The following is a 14,976-nucleotide window of genomic DNA, read 5'->3' on the forward strand; positions in this document are numbered from 1 at the left end:
CCCAGACTACACTGCAGGTGACCATTCAGAACATGATGTATAATGACTCTGGAGGCTATCAGTGCAGGGTGTTTGGTACAGAGTTAAACACCAGCAACATGGGACACATGACTAACGTGACTGTCACAGGTAAGGAGCGGGCATATTGAAGTACATAGCTCTGTCTGTCTGTTTGTTTGTTTCTGTCGATTTTGACATTGTCTGCATGTCTAGATACGGGTGTTTAGACAAACATTCAGCAGCACATACCTCCACATGTGTCTGTCTCAGATAGGTTAGTAAGGTTTGTTAGCGTGTCCGTCTTTAAATATAAATGCTGTTGCATAAAGACAACCACATTGGTGATGGTTGTGATTGATAAGAGCCCAGTGCACTTGTCTATGTTTCATTCACACCGCTCTCTCTCTCTTCTCAAAGGCACCTCACATGGGCTGAGAGTTACTCTGACTCTGCTCAATGGCGCCACCTACCTGCTAGCCACAGTCAGTGCCAGGAGAGCTTACAGAAGGGGTGAGAAAGAAGCTCTCTCTCTCTCTCTCTCTCTCTCTCTCTCTCTCTCTCTCTCTCTCTCTCTCTCTCTCTCTCTCTCTATATATATATATATATATATATATATATTTATATAATGTTCATAATGCTGAATTCCTCCTTGATGTCATTTTTCAGTTAAAGACCAAAATCGAAAAAGGGAAACTGCCCAGAACACCGCATCCCCCGATGATATATACGATGACTGCACTGCACTCTGATTGGATAGATTACTGCCCTGCACTGTGATTGGATGAGCAGACTGCAGGAAAGACGGCAGTAGCCAACATGGCCATTTATTCCAAACCATTTAAAAACAATTCATCTTTCTACATTATGATATACTCTGTTTAAACACCTATGATATCAATATTTTATTGCGTGTTGTAAAGAACTTTAATAAAGAGATGACTTTCAAAATGTACCTTTGTGTGTCTTGAGTAGTTTAAATACATCAGGTTATCCCAGTGAAGGCTTTCTGTGCATCATTATCTATCCAATTGTTTTGTGAAATCTCTGCCCAATACATAAAATAACCAATCAGGCAGAGCATTTTGAGATTCAGGGTTCAAACCCTTATCCTTCCTTAGATCCAATACGAGCTCCTGCACTCTATAAGAATCAGTGGACTATACCTACCCGCAGTAATAATATTATAATCATACCCCTTCTCTTCTAATATTGTCCATGTGTGTTTAAGGAAGTTCATCATTAAGCAAGCCTGTGTTCAGCTTCCTCACTTCCTCAAAGGGGTTTGTGACGGAGTTGCTCAGACAGTAGCAGAAGAAACTCATAGCAGATGAGACAGTGGAGTGGGGTGGGATGTGCGATCTGAGATAGAGAGAGGGACAGGTGAGACATTCCAGGACAGAGTGACAGAGCCGTTTGTGGGATTGTATCCGCACTGAGATGACTGGAATTGGAACCCCAGTCCCCCGCCTCCTGTTCCTTCTTCTAATCAGCCTACTTCCCGGTAAGACATCAAGATACCATTAGAACTAGCACTGTGATTAATAACGAAATAACAGGAGAATGCTGTTTAACTACACTGCGATTGCAGATAAAAATTAACCTGAATGACAGTGTACAGTAAATGTAGTCTGAGTTCGTATCTGTCATCTGTCTGAAATGCAGACAGCAGTGGCTTAATCAGAGCTAATAATGGCTTAATGATTTTTTTCTTTATTTCTTGGGGGCAAGGGTGTTTATTACTATTATATTTAACCTGTTTTGATTGAACAAAAAAATGAAATAATTGGCAAAATGACATGAAAAAAACATTATACCCCACTTAAAAACCTAAAGAATAAGAAGCTTGAGATTAGCTTTTTAAAACTGTGTTTACAAAAAGAAAGTACTATAATGTGATTGATGGCAGCACACTCTGTTGAGTTTTAAAGGGGTTGATCGTGTTCTATAGGAAACCATTGCCCGTGGTTGTTTTTTTCACAGCAGTATTAGCAAGTGGCATTGGGACCTTAGCACCGACCATTTAGACAATGAAGATGTGACAATGAAACTTCTTTTTTGACAAGTGCAATAGCACATTCCATAACTAAGCTGAGTGCCACAGTGTGTGGTTTCCTGTAAGTTTACATGCTGGAGCTTATTTAAGCCTCCTCAGGTTTTGCTCTCCCCTCGTCTGTGTTTCTCGGTTTCCTCTCTGAGGGTGTTTAAGTTTTCAGGTGACCTCTTTTTTTCTTAAACACACCAGTTTTCTATTTGCCCAAACGGAAACTGATACATTGATTTTGTCCTACACTGCACAACATGTGACAATATAAGATTTGCAATCTTATTTTCAACAAGGTAAATTGGGATTAAATAGGATTTTTTTTCATACCGCTACAGAGCTTCAAACCATCTTGTGTTGAGGTACACCAGAGCTGTAGTCTGGAATGTGTTTTCTTGTTGATGAGCTGAGTAATCACAGGAGACATTCACTGACACAAAACCCAACCCTTACTGCAAGAAGGGAGTTCATTTCTCCTGCCTGACATTCACTGACCTCTCCTTCTCTGTCTCCCTCGCACAGTAGTTTCCTCTAAAGAGCCCTGCGTTCCTTCAGTGATTGCTAAGAGATCCTTCACATCAATCCCAGTAGGGGGCGCTCTCTCCCTGAACTGCTCTGTGCTACACTGTGGTCCAGGGAGCTGGAGTGGAGAGTGGGGCCGGTCTGATCTGAATAATTTCAGCCCTTTGAACCTGAGTGATGACAGAGTGCAGGTGACTGTGATTCCAGTAAGAGAGACCCAGACTACACTGCAGCTGACCATTCAGAACATGATGTATAATGACTCTGGAGGCTATCAGTGCAGGGTGATTGGTACACAGTTAAACACCAGCAACATGGGACACATGACTAACGTGACTGTCACAGGTAAGGAGCAGGCATATTGAAGTACATAGCTCTGTGTGACAAACAAAGTGAAAGTTGTCTCTCAAAATGTTTAAAGTATTATTAAGACAGCCAGACCTTATGTTGAATACTTTCACACAAGTTGAAGACTATTTCATCTAACTGTCATGCAAAATATATGAATCAGAATATAACTATAGAAGACTGCTACTCATCTTAAATATACATTCTGTAAGGGTTGTCATTGGTAAGAAGTGTACTGAGCCCTGTATACTTGTCTATGTCTCATTCCCCCCACCCCCAAAAGGCACCTCATATGGACATTCGACCCCACTGCTGCTGAGAGTGGCTGTGACTCTGCTCAATGGCGCCACCTACTTGATAGCCACAGTCAGTGCCTGGAGAGCTTACAGAAGGGGTGAGAAAGAAGCGCTCTCTCTCTCTCTCTCTCTCTCTCTCTCTCTCTCTCTCTCTCTCTCTCTCTCTCTCTATATATATATATATATATATATATATATATATATAAATATTTATATAAGGTTAATAATGCTGAATTCCTCCTTGATGCAATTTTTCAGTTAAAGACCAAAATCGAAAAAGGGAAACTGCCCAGAACTCTGCATCCCCCGATGATATATACGATGACTGCACTGCACTCTGATTGGATAATCAGATTACTGCCCTGCGCTGTGATTGGATGAGCAGACTGCAGGAAAGATGGCAGTGGCCAGCATGGCCATTTATTCCAAACCATTTAAAAACAATTCATCTTTCTACATTATGATATACTCTGTTTAAACACCCATGATGTTAATATTGTATTGTGTTTTGTAAAGAACTCAAATAAAGAGATGACTTTCAAAATGTGCCTTTGTGTGTCTTGAGTAGTTTAAATACATCAGGTTACCCCAGTGAAGGCTTTCTGTGCATCATTATCAATCCAATTGTTTTGTGAAATCTCTGCCCAATACATAAAATAACCAATCAGGCAGAGCATTTTGAGATTCAGGGTTCAAACCCTTATCCTTCCTTAGATCCAATACGAGCTCCTGCACTCTATAAGAATCAGTGGACTATACCTACCCGCAGTAATAATATTAATAATCATACCCCTGCTCTTCTAATATTGTCCATGTGTGTTTAAGGAAGTTCATCATTAAGCACGCCTGTGTTCAGCTTCCTCACTTCCTCAAAGGGGTTCGTGACGGAGTTGCTCAGACAGAAGCAGAAGAAACTCATAGCAGATGAGACAGTGGAGTGGGGTGGGATGTGCGATCTGAGATAGAGAGAGGGACAGGTGAGACATTCCAGGACAGAGTGACAGAGTGACAGAGCCGTTTGTGGGATTGTATCCGCACTGAGATGACTGGAATTGGAACCCCAGTCCCCCGCCTCCTGTTCCTTCTTCTAATCAGCCTACTTCCCGGTAAGACATCGAGATACCATTAGAACTAGCACTGTGATTAATAACGAAATAACAGGAGAATGCTGTTTAACTATGTACAGCTAGGGCCAAAGGTTTGCATCACCCTATAGAATGAACTCATTTTGCTTCATAAAGTCGAATGAAACCTGCTGAATAATGTGAAGTTAACATATTGAATTACACAACGCTTTGTAGTTTTCCACATACTTTTGAAATCTAACATGAAATACTGTACTACTTTTGTGGCTTCTGGTAGTCTTTTGCGATATCATTTTGTAGCTTCTTTGATTACACAATCTTAAAGAAAAGATCTAGATTATGTTCATGTGTTTTTTTTTGTTTGTTTTTTTAATTATGTCTCAATCTTAACATTCTAGCTGTACATTGAGACTGCAGTTGGAAATAACCACAATTACACTGTAACTGCAGTCTTCAAATAGCACTATATCTGTGGGATTGTATCTGTCTGAAGTGCTAACAGCAGTGAGATCTGATACCAGTGCATAGCAGAGTGCTGTTCCTGCTTCACATTAGCAGTATTGAAATGTCTTCACTTCTATGATGAAGGAACTAGAGATTGCACAAGCGTGCCGGAAAATATAACGAGTTTAGCTTTTTTTTTTAATGTCGCTTGCAGTCATTCTGAGTGGATCTCATTTCAGCTACTCAAATTCCGTGTTTTAATTTCTTTCGTTGAGTATTTGATTAACTGACATAAGAACCAGCCGCAATTGTTACAAAACCCATTTCAAAAGTACTGTGAAGTGATTGGATGGCCACATCCTCTCTAAGTGTTTGAAAAGAGCTTGTAACCAGGAGGTCCCCGGTTCAAATCCCGGCTCACTCACTGGATAAAGGAATCTGCTAAATAATAATTCTTTAACTAAGCCGTGTGATCCAGGATGTGGGTTCCTGTGAGTTTACATCATGCTGGAGCGTTTTTAAGGCCCCTCTCCTCTCGGTTCCTCTCTGACGGGTTGTTCGAGTTACCGGATGGCCTCTTCTGCTTTCAGCGGTTTCGATTTACAAAAAGTGAAATTTTTATTCTACACTGCTGAAAAGACACGTGGCAATATTTTAAGTTTCATTCTGCACCGGATCTTGCTGTTCGAAGATTCTAGCGAAAGGTGTTCATGCTGCTACAAAGCCTCACATCACTGTAGTCTGGAGAGTATTTTCTTATTGACGGGCTTATTCATAGGAGGCTGATCCATTGCTGTAAGAGGTGAGTATATATTTTCACACTCTTATCTCTGTCTCCCTCGCACAGCAGTTTCCTCTAAAGAGCCCTGCGTTCCTTCAGTGATTGCTAAGAGATCCTTCACATCAATCCCAGTAGGGGGCGCTCTCTCCCTGAACTGCTCTGTGCAACACTGTGGTCCAGGGAGCTGGAGTGGAGAGTGGGGCCGGTCTGACGTGGGTAATTTCAACCCCTTGAACATGAGTGATGACAGAGTGCAGGTGACTGTGATTCCAGAAAGAGAGACCCAGACTACACTGCAGCTGACCATTCAGAACATGATGTATAATGACTCTGGAGAATATCAGTGCAGGGTGATTGGTACACAGTTAAACACCAGCGACATGGGACACATGACTAACGTGACTGTCACAGGTAAGGAGCAGGCATATTGAAGTACATAGCTCTGTCTGTCTTGTCAATCTGTTTGCATGTCTCTCTTTATGGCATAGTCTGTAGTAGATTCAAGAACACCTGTCTAAACCATGTCCCTTGAGTGTCGGGCCACCACTGTATACTTTGATTCGACATGACAGATCTGCAGGCATTTCTCCAAAGGTGACGTGCTCCGACTCCTCCCGGGAGGCTGGGGACGGAAATCTGCAGCACGGTCAGTTTCTAGATTAGACCGTCCCACTTCGGAGACTGTTCCTCTGTGTTCTGTTGCCCGGTCTTGCATCCCTTCTGTCTGCCTGCTTTTCTGTGTCAGTAGATCTCCATTGCACAACGATGACGCCCCCCTATCTCCCCCCCAGACTCTCCAGGGCGCAGATTGCACGTCAGGCTCCTCGTTTGCTTTTCTCCTGTTCTCTCCCTCGGAGTGGGCTGCCTGCTGTGTTGGAGCTGCAGAGCGACCAAATGCAAAGCTTCAGGTATTGAGAGGGAGCCTGTGGGTATCTATCCACCAAAGTGCACAAATATGGACTGAAGGAAGGTTATTAATATGGACTAGTTGTGTGGCATTGCATGAATAGATGCTGTCTGGTAACTATATGCACTGTGGTTTGGGAGGTTGGTATCAGTAGAACAATAGAACCGTCCTATTGTTCACATGAGCTTTTGAAATCATGCTGAACACAGTAAGATTTCCATGTTAACCAAGCAAATGTGCATCTTTGTCTGTCTCTGCCATCTAGAAACCACAAAGCAGGGATATATGTTTATGCCTTCATACGTTCATTCACTGGCTTTGTTTTGTTTGACAGCTCAAACGACGGACTCTGAAGAGCCAGTCACAGAGGTGAGTCTCCTCACTGATCACCTGATCAGTTTCACTGCCAAAACTCCTTTCTTCAACCTGTCCAGATATCCGTCTGCACGGCTGCCTGTGGACTGAATGGAGGTTTTGTAGCTTTCAATGTTTTTTTATACCCAGCAGTCTTACTTAGACTGGTTTCACAGACCCTGATTGGTGCTGATCTTAGACCGTCTTACCTAGGGTAATACTAAGCAGTTCAAGCTAATTGTGATCTATGAAACCAGTCATTTATGTTCTTACCAGGTAGACTAAAACAAGTCATTAAAGTGCAGATACGCAGCTATGTTAAGAATGAGTGGTAAACGTCAGGGTGGGCCATGTTCATTGTCACAGCTGGATTGCATAGTGTATAACCGTCTGTCCTTCATTCTCCCCCTCAGTTGGTTTACACAACAGTGATTCTGCGAGACCCCAGCCACCACCCAGCTAAAGCTCCTCCCCCTTCACAGTCTGAATATTCCACCATTCACTTTCCACAAGGAGGAGGCGGCAGGGAAAGAGCCTGGAACTCGTGATTGTTAAGATCGGCCCACCAGCTTTCCGTTTGCAGCTTTGGAACAGAACTTGTGCAGCCACACAGAACCTTTACAAACACTATTAATACTCTATATACAGTGTGAATGTAAATAGTCAAAAGCCAAACACAAAGGAAAGCCCTGTTGAGACCAGAATTAGGATGTTGCATCATGTATAGACTGGTCAGGGCTATCTCCACTGCCTGCATGAATCAGCATTTCAACCTCAGAATTGCAATTCACTGTTGCTTTGATACAGTCTTATAAAGAAAGTGTGAAATAAGCTTTATTGAACCCGAGATGAATGCACCTATGGGACTGGAGTCTCACTTATGCATCACTATAGCTTGAATAACAGTGAATGTGATAATTAAGAGTAGACTCTCCAATCTGTACACTGCACAAGTCATGTATAAAAAAATAAAAGAAACTTGTTATTCAGGGAAATGTGTTTCACTTCTCCCCCCTATTAAAGCAGAACCCTGTACTTTCATTTCCTTTATCTCAATGTGCGATTCATTATTCCTGAACCGCAGAGGAACGGGTCAAACATTTCACTGTTGCCACACAGCAGCATCACTCGGCAACAGGACCCCTAGTCACCTTACTTTAATAAACTCCTATGGTGGCAGCCTGACCTACATGAAAAAGGGAAGTAGGCATTTCCATAGCAACTGGATTCAAATTAGACTAATGTGGCTCCAAAGGCCAGCTATGACTATTGAACATGGCATGCAGCATTAGCTTCTTACTGAAGCCACTCACATGAGAAGCAGTATTGCTTAGTTAATGTTACAGTAGTCAGATTAATGTACATTGTGCTTTTCTGTAATAGTTTGCCATTTCCTAGTTGACAATACTGTCAATTGCAGTTGTTAGACTTAGTATACTTCAAATACAAGCATATCTGAAGTCATTTTAAAATGAACAAGGTTAAAAATGTCAAGTACAAAACACGCACTTCATTTTATTCAAACAGTCTTTATTGAAGAGATGCGACCATACCAGAACCCTCCACTTTCACAGTACAGACTGGTGAAAGCTACTGGGGGGTTTGTGTCTCTTGCAATCTTGAAAGACCCGCCATGCCAAACCTGTCAATATAAAAATAAAGTTAAAATGTAAAGTCCTAAAAAAAACACAAAAAAAAAAAAAAACACAGCAAACCAGTTAGATGAGGATCACGATGCAGTCAGAAAACCGGTTCTCACCACTGAACAATCTGCCGGTAATTCCAGCTGTATTCCAGTTTAATTTCATCACACTGCATCCAGGAGAAACTAGGGTGCACAATTTTTATATTTGAACCTGGGAGCACATACCTGCACAAAGTATTCCTGGAGACCCCACACCTACACAGCATGAAGACACACACTTCATTCCTTCAGTCCCGAGTCACCTCCATCCTCAGCAGGCTAACTGCAAGATAAGGAGGTACTTGAAACAACTCATTTAAAAATAAAACCAGCAGCAACATCTGAATGCACGATGCAGTCAGAAAACCGGTTCTCACCACTGAACAATCTGCCGGTAATTCCAGCTGTATTCCAGTTTAATTTCATCACACTGCATCACGCCATTTATCGCAGGACTCTACAATGTAAACGTTTAGCCAACCAGCATGTCAGGAATGTACAGGTTATGACTTAACTATTCCAGAATTAAGGCAAGCACAGATTTAAAAAAGTGAAATCTAAAATCTGCATTAAGAGGGTACAGAAGGATGTGCATTTAAAATGGGTAACAGTTTTAAATTTTGTATTACTTACCATTTTAGTTTTAATGCATAAGTTTAAAAAGCTGAATTAAATTTTATGAAGTTAAATTCACAGAGTCCAGCATTTTCTACATACCTGTTACATTGCAGGGATATTCAGATTCCTTCAGTCCACCATGTCAGCTCCCCAGAGCTCTGCAAGACAGCTTCATTTTAAAAGCCAGCTACTGTGCTTTAAAATTCCCCACCACTCACCCAGAACCGTTCAAGTCTTTTAAATCAAGCATGAGTCCTGGCCCAAGAGCCAGCTAAATCGTGCCACCCTGGATAACAGGAATGCACGACGCAGTCAGAAAACCGGTTCTCACCACTGAACAATCTGCCGGTAATTCCAGCTGTATTCCAGTTTAATTTCATCACAATGCATCTTCCCACACAGAGAATTACAAATTTGTCAGAGTTGATTAATATTCAATTTTTAAATTGCAAAACATTACCGCGAGTGCTACGTTTTCCAGTCTTAATTCTCGCTTCGTAACGCACTGTTCAGCAAGACTCGGCAGTGATAAACTCACTTAAAAATACACAAGGCGTTCCTTCACTAGGGAGCGTGTGCATTTCATATATAATTTAACTCACCTTGTGCACATGCAGGACGGGTCGCATCCTCACGCGTTGAAGTTCCTCTGCAATACAACAGCATTGTAAACGTTAACACGGGTGCAACGCGTTTCAGGTCGAGTCTAGAACTCGCGTGCTGGCTGCATCGTGTTCAGAGAACCCCAATCGTCAGTTCTCGCATCGGACGGCGCTTCCTATATTAGGAGTGTCATCATAACACGAGCCAGATAGCAGACTTACACTTGTTACAAAATGCACGTTGTAAAAGCATCACATTTCAGATCTAAACATTTGTAAAGATCAATAAAAATCAGAATGGACGAACAGCGCCGTGTTAAAAGGTGAACTAGACGGAACGCTGTTTTATGTAGTTTTCTCGCTGAAAAAGCACATCATTGTAAGATACACCAAAAAACGTAACCTTTTTTCGTGGTAGAAAGCGGACGTTACAATAAGAGAACTCATCTAAAATTAGGTACTTTTGCAGTGTTACATCTCTATCTAACAAGAGGACATTAAACATGCATGTACTAGAAGAGAAATTGTACTTCAATTAAGACGTTGCAGAGGAAAGGGCAGATGCAGGAGCTGATGGGAATGCATGAGGTCGCAAAACAAAAGCAACTTCTTCACAGATTTATTCAAAAGAATCGTTAGAAATGTATTTGGAAAGTTTCATTTGCGGTATAAAATGTTAAAGGGTTGAATTGTTGAAAATGGAGAACTTCTATTTCGACAGTTTAGTTTTGCTGTACAATACTTGCATATAATAGAAACATCTTAATTGCAAGCGTACACTGCAGCCACCTGTAAATTAAAACATGCAACAGTACCGAGGACCAACGCTCTCCGCGTAGTTTCAATCCGTACAGGACTGTTTGAATTCACTGCCGCTAGCGCCATGGTGTTGGCTCTCGATGCAAGTGCAATAGATGCACTAAAACATATTCTGCATAATCCTCCACAAATTCATCTAAAAACGCAAGTGCTGCGTTTTCCGCCGTCTTGCAATTCTCTCTTCATAACAGTTCAGCAAGACTCTAGCTTACGTTGCGTAACGCCACGGCAGAGCGCCCGCCTATTGGACGCTGCCCGGGCTTGCCTGTGTGTCGGGGATCACAGTGGTGACCGGGATCACAAGCTCTACCTGAACTAAACACAGGCGCCACTGGTCCCGGGGCATCAAGGACCATATAAACTCTCTACATCAGTCACAAAGCTCTGAAACCACAGTGATAAACTCACTTAAATACACAAGGCGTTCCTTCACTAGGGAGCGTGTGCATTTCATATATAGTTTAACTCACCTTGTGCACATGCAGGACGGGTCGCATCCTCACGCGTTGAAGTTCCTCTGCAATACAACAGCATTGTAAACGTTAACACGGGTGCAACGCGTTTCAGGTCGAGTCTAGAACTCGCGTGCTGGCTGCATCGTGTTCAGAGAACCCCAATCGTCAGTTCTCGCATCGGACGGCGCTTCCTATATTAGGAGTGTCATCATAACACGAGCCAGACAGCACGGACCAAACCACACATTCGAGCATAAAGAGAAGGCGAAGCAGTTTTTACAGAGGTGACAAACTAATTGAAAAATCGATAATGATGCATATAGGCTTGTGCAAACACCAGCCCGCTATTGAAGTCATCCTTAAAATAAATTATTTCAATACAGGCTTGCAAGACCCTGGGCGAACAACGAAGGCCCAAAAAACACCAATCATACCCTTCTGCAAATTTAAAAAAAAAACAAAAAAAAAAAACTACTACATCGTTTCATGTTTATTTTTTTAAGAGGTGTTGAGGTTAACTTCTGCAGATTTCAAACACGCTTCCACTTACGCTTTAAGAAAGCAGGTTTGTAGTGTATCCACACCCAGGATACAAACACGTGGGCTTCACGTCCTGCGCCAAAAACACCATTCTTGTGAAAAGAAAGCTACCGCCCCACAACGAGCATGCATTTATTCTCCAAATCAAGCGCACTAACTTCTTAAATAACTAAAAAAATATATATTCTCTTGCAATGGTGCGCTAGCCTGTGAGCATAACTACATGCACAACCACACTCCACCGCCTGCAGAACCGAAAGACCGAGGTGAGGCGTGCACGCGAATATATAGCAGGTCCGCGCATGACGTTTACAGCAAGAATGGTGCAGATGTGTGACGTAGACAGGAAACGGTCAAACCGTTTTGGGCAATATCTAATTTAGTCTAATCAGGTCGCTCCCTGAAATGCAGCGTGACGCTGCAATGGTGGAAAGTAGCGCACGCAATGCAAACAGTATCTGAACGCAGCATAGCACGGTTCTGTTTTATTTAGTTACAAGATCGCCCCCAGAACCTTGCACGACATGGAGATGATTTGCAGTTCATCATTTTACTTTCCAGGTTTGCTTATTAGCGCAAGCCGTAATGTGGGTCCTTTTATAGAGAACATTGCTGTGCATGTTCAGATATATCACAACCGTCCGCAGCCTCATCTTCCCACTGCCCTAGCGACCTGTCTTTCCCCAGCAACCAGAAGTTATCTTTCGGATATTTATGAATGGTTATGGGGATGGGACTTTAAAGCCCATTTCTCTTCCCTGAATGAATTAAAAAAATAAAAAGAGGATTGAACCTGGAATAACACTGCCATGGTGTTACAAAGTAGATTCATGAGCCTGGCATGCAGTATTGCTGTGAAAATGTTATGCAGCGAGCAGAAATCAGGGACATACTGTTATCCAGTGATCAGGAGCACTTGTGTATGTTTATTTCTCTTGCTGCTATGAAAAACAAGGTCATGTTTTCATTGACTCTGTGTAATAAAGGTATTAAACTTCTGAGCCATCAATTACCCATGAACAGGTTCCTGCAGTAAGAGCCCTAGAGTTCACTTCAGGTGTAATGGAGATGTTTTAATTGTGGGGTTAACAGGTACAGTGGTTAAAGAGCTCTGATAAGGGGCAGTGGAAACAGAGCTGGAGTGCGCTGGATTAGTGCTCAAAGCAAACTGCACCCACAGGACCACAGTACATTGTGAGGGTTAAGGATTATTGAAGAAAGAAAGACACACACACACACAGAATTTCTTTTTTTCTTGTTTTTTTTTGCACTGTACACTACACTGCCAGTTAACAGCACGCAATATAAAACTACACCATCAACATCCCAGCGAGGAAAAAAAAAAAAACTACAAATATAAAATACGTTTTTTATATATATATTTTGCATAAAAAAAAACAATTAAAAAAATTATAATATACAGCTACAATAAAAATAAAAAAAATCTAAACGAAACAGTGATAGAATTCGTTTGCCGTGTTTTCAGGAGTGTTATTAAGATGACCGAAAAGATCTTTCAGGTTTCTCAAGATGCAGTATTGGAAATTAGAAGGGATGCCAACAGATATATGCATCAAGGAATGCCAACATACATACAGTTCAAATAAGACAAGTTTGATTCCTGGTGCAATGACAGAACTAATCCAGAACTTCCACTCACTTTGGCTCCACAGCTCCCCGTTACCACAAATCTTGGAGTATCCGCAGTAATGCCTGCGAGACCAGCCGGAAATCATAGATTAGGTCCGGGGTGGGCAGAATTGTTCCAACCCTGTTCTGAATTGTTTAATTGAACTTCGATCCAGACTCTGAAGTAGTTAATCATGTTACCTGTTAAACCTGGAGTGGAATGGCCCTGCAGGTCCATGACTGGATACCTCTGGATCAGGTATGCCAAGATTCGTGCTGATCGGGTTCTGTGAAGCCAGCCTTATAGGCAAAACTCAAAAGAAACTCAAGTCAGGCAGAGAATCATTTCAGCCAGCGTCTTCAGCAGTGAAACGTTTTCGAAGACAGATTGCTTAGAAATGTCACCTCCTCCTTGCTGCTTTATCAGTTTATAGAGATTGACTTGTTATGCTGCCCTGAAAAGGCAAGGCGCACTGGGTTAATACAGCGCATGTAGCTTCAGGCAAGTTTACTGTGGTCTGTGTGGTTTTGGTGTCCCCCCCTCACGTTTACTTTCCCCATTTGCAGTCTATGCATCATGTTGAGATTAGGAAAGGTGAGGTTTCCTCACCTTCTGATGTGGAATGCAAGCAGCTACAAAACTGTGAGCAGAAAACCATGGCAATCTAAATGCTGGGAAAATCACCTACCAAAAATAATTAAAGAAAGGACAAGGTATTGAACTATACCAGATTGTGTTTCTGTGCATCTGTAAAGCTCCAGGAAGGTTCTACTGCCATACTGAAGGGGTTCCAGTGAATTCTGACGCTAGCACGTGGCAGGTGCCTCTATCATTATTATTGACCCTGGTAATTAAAGTTTCATACATTTAAATACGACAGACCGGCAACGTATAGCCATATGCATGCAGAAAGTGCATTACAAAGCTAGGCAACGTCAAAACAACAGTTACCTCGGGTACCGTTTCTACCAACGTGTTTAAGGTTAGGAAACTTATGAGGGCATGTTGACCAACATGGGGTCAGGTTCAAAAGCTGCTGTTCTGAACTACAGCAGGAAATGACTTCCCGTATCCCCGTCGCTCTCCCTCACTTTAACTCCATTGAGTTGCTTCAGGTAGTTAACACTAGAAGGCATTGGATCGTAAACTGGGGTCCACTTAGACGAGGCAATAGGCTTTCTCACAGAGCAATCTCAGCAAGAAGGCAATAAATACACAGCGAGAAAGGAATAGAAACTGTATGTTCTGCATGTTTGGGCTGGCAATTGCTCACAATATACTTTAGATCCTTTTACACATTTTTTTTTATTATCTTTTTGACATGTATTGAATGGGCTACATTCTCAAGGCTTACTCCGAATCAACACTGGCGTAACGCACCAAGCGAAGTTACCAGGCCAACAAATAGGACAGCAGCTATTAGTAGTCTTAGTGTAATTTTTTTAGTACTTTCAGAAAGAAATAGGCTAATGTCAATTTGGAGTAAACAGCATTTGAGATTTTGCCCATTACCTTTCTTTTTATAAACACTGGCTCAAAGCAATGATATGGTTGCAAGAATCGCTACAGAAACAGGGCTTGGAATGCAATCCTAACACAAGGGTCTGAACAGAATGTTAAATGCAGGATTTCTATCTGGGATTATGAATTTACCACAATATAATGAAACTGATAAAACATTTGTATATATTTAAATGTTATCAAATTAGCTTTATAAAAAAAACTCTTAATTAAAAGTAGTTTGTTTGTTGCATATTTTTTTTTTTTTTTTTTTTTTTGCAATACCTATAATATTTACCTTTGCATTGGAATAAAAAAAAAAATCTTGAAGTCAAAATTGAAGCAAAGGG

General features: G+C 41.7%; 1 protein-coding gene, 1 long non-coding RNA gene and 5 other non-coding genes across 10 annotated transcripts; 1 reads left to right on the plus strand and 6 right to left on the minus strand.

Moving 5' to 3' along the window:
- Nucleotides 1-1,294: 1,294 nt before the first annotated feature.
- Nucleotides 1,295-7,824, plus strand: LOC117430456 (uncharacterized). Of its 4 annotated transcripts, none has more exons than XM_059001567.1 (5): nucleotides 1,295-1,501; nucleotides 2,564-2,908; nucleotides 6,309-6,425; nucleotides 6,759-6,793; nucleotides 7,192-7,824. In XM_059001567.1, the coding sequence occupies exons 1-5, from the start codon at nucleotides 1,438-1,440 to the stop codon at nucleotides 7,324-7,326; spliced, it is 696 nt and encodes a 231-aa protein (XP_058857550.1). In that variant the 5' UTR covers nucleotides 1,295-1,437; the 3' UTR covers nucleotides 7,327-7,824. The 4 variants fall into 4 exon arrangements, with proteins under 4 accessions (XP_058857550.1, XP_058857551.1, XP_034763015.2 ...); XM_034907124.2 differs by lacking the exons at nucleotides 1,295-1,501; nucleotides 2,564-2,908 and adding exons at nucleotides 4,124-4,313; nucleotides 5,587-5,928; XM_034907123.2 differs by lacking the exons at nucleotides 1,295-1,501; nucleotides 2,564-2,908 and adding exons at nucleotides 4,124-4,313; nucleotides 5,584-5,928 and having other exon boundaries at nucleotides 7,192-7,823.
- A 467-nt stretch (nucleotides 7,825-8,291) lies between these two features.
- LOC117430512 (uncharacterized) lies at nucleotides 8,292-11,767 on the minus strand. Its single transcript, XR_004548572.3, has 6 exons — nucleotides 11,507-11,767; nucleotides 10,972-11,018; nucleotides 9,683-9,729; nucleotides 9,180-9,238; nucleotides 8,649-8,745; nucleotides 8,292-8,420 (listed from the first exon to the last, which is right to left on the minus strand). It is a non-coding gene; the product is annotated as an uncharacterized LOC117430512 (long non-coding RNA).
- Nucleotides 8,517-8,591, minus strand: LOC117430981 (small nucleolar RNA SNORD65). Its single transcript, XR_004548630.1, has one exon. It is a non-coding gene; the product is annotated as a small nucleolar RNA SNORD65 (small nucleolar RNA).
- On the minus strand, nucleotides 8,819-8,893 carry LOC117430979 (small nucleolar RNA SNORD65). The gene has a single exon (XR_004548628.1). It is a non-coding gene; the product is annotated as a small nucleolar RNA SNORD65 (small nucleolar RNA).
- Nucleotides 9,391-9,465, minus strand: LOC117430980 (small nucleolar RNA SNORD65). The gene has a single exon (XR_004548629.2). It is a non-coding gene; the product is annotated as a small nucleolar RNA SNORD65 (small nucleolar RNA).
- On the minus strand, nucleotides 9,814-9,883 carry LOC117430964 (small nucleolar RNA SNORD49). The gene has a single exon (XR_004548614.1). It is a non-coding gene; the product is annotated as a small nucleolar RNA SNORD49 (small nucleolar RNA).
- On the minus strand, nucleotides 11,103-11,172 carry LOC117430965 (small nucleolar RNA SNORD49). Its single transcript, XR_004548615.1, has one exon. It is a non-coding gene; the product is annotated as a small nucleolar RNA SNORD49 (small nucleolar RNA).
- Nucleotides 11,768-14,976: the final 3,209 nt, after the last annotated feature.

This window comes from Acipenser ruthenus, chromosome 26, assembly GCF_902713425.1.
Source record: "Acipenser ruthenus chromosome 26, fAciRut3.2 maternal haplotype, whole genome shotgun sequence".
NCBI classification, from domain to species: domain Eukaryota; kingdom Metazoa; phylum Chordata; class Actinopteri; order Acipenseriformes; family Acipenseridae; genus Acipenser; species Acipenser ruthenus.

Bases quoted from the DNA above. Each gene is read 5' to 3' on its own strand.
- LOC117430456 (XM_059001567.1), top strand. From the start codon at position 1,438: ATGACTGGAATTGGAACCCCAGTCCCCCGCCTCCTGTTCCTTCTTCTA. The intron at 6,426-6,758 runs GTATTGAGAGGG...TTTGTTTGACAG, and splicing joins GACCAAATGCAAAGCTTCAG to CTCAAACGACGGACTCTGAA. The intron at 6,794-7,191 runs GTGAGTCTCCTC...TCTCCCCCTCAG, and splicing joins CTGAAGAGCCAGTCACAGAG to TTGGTTTACACAACAGTGAT.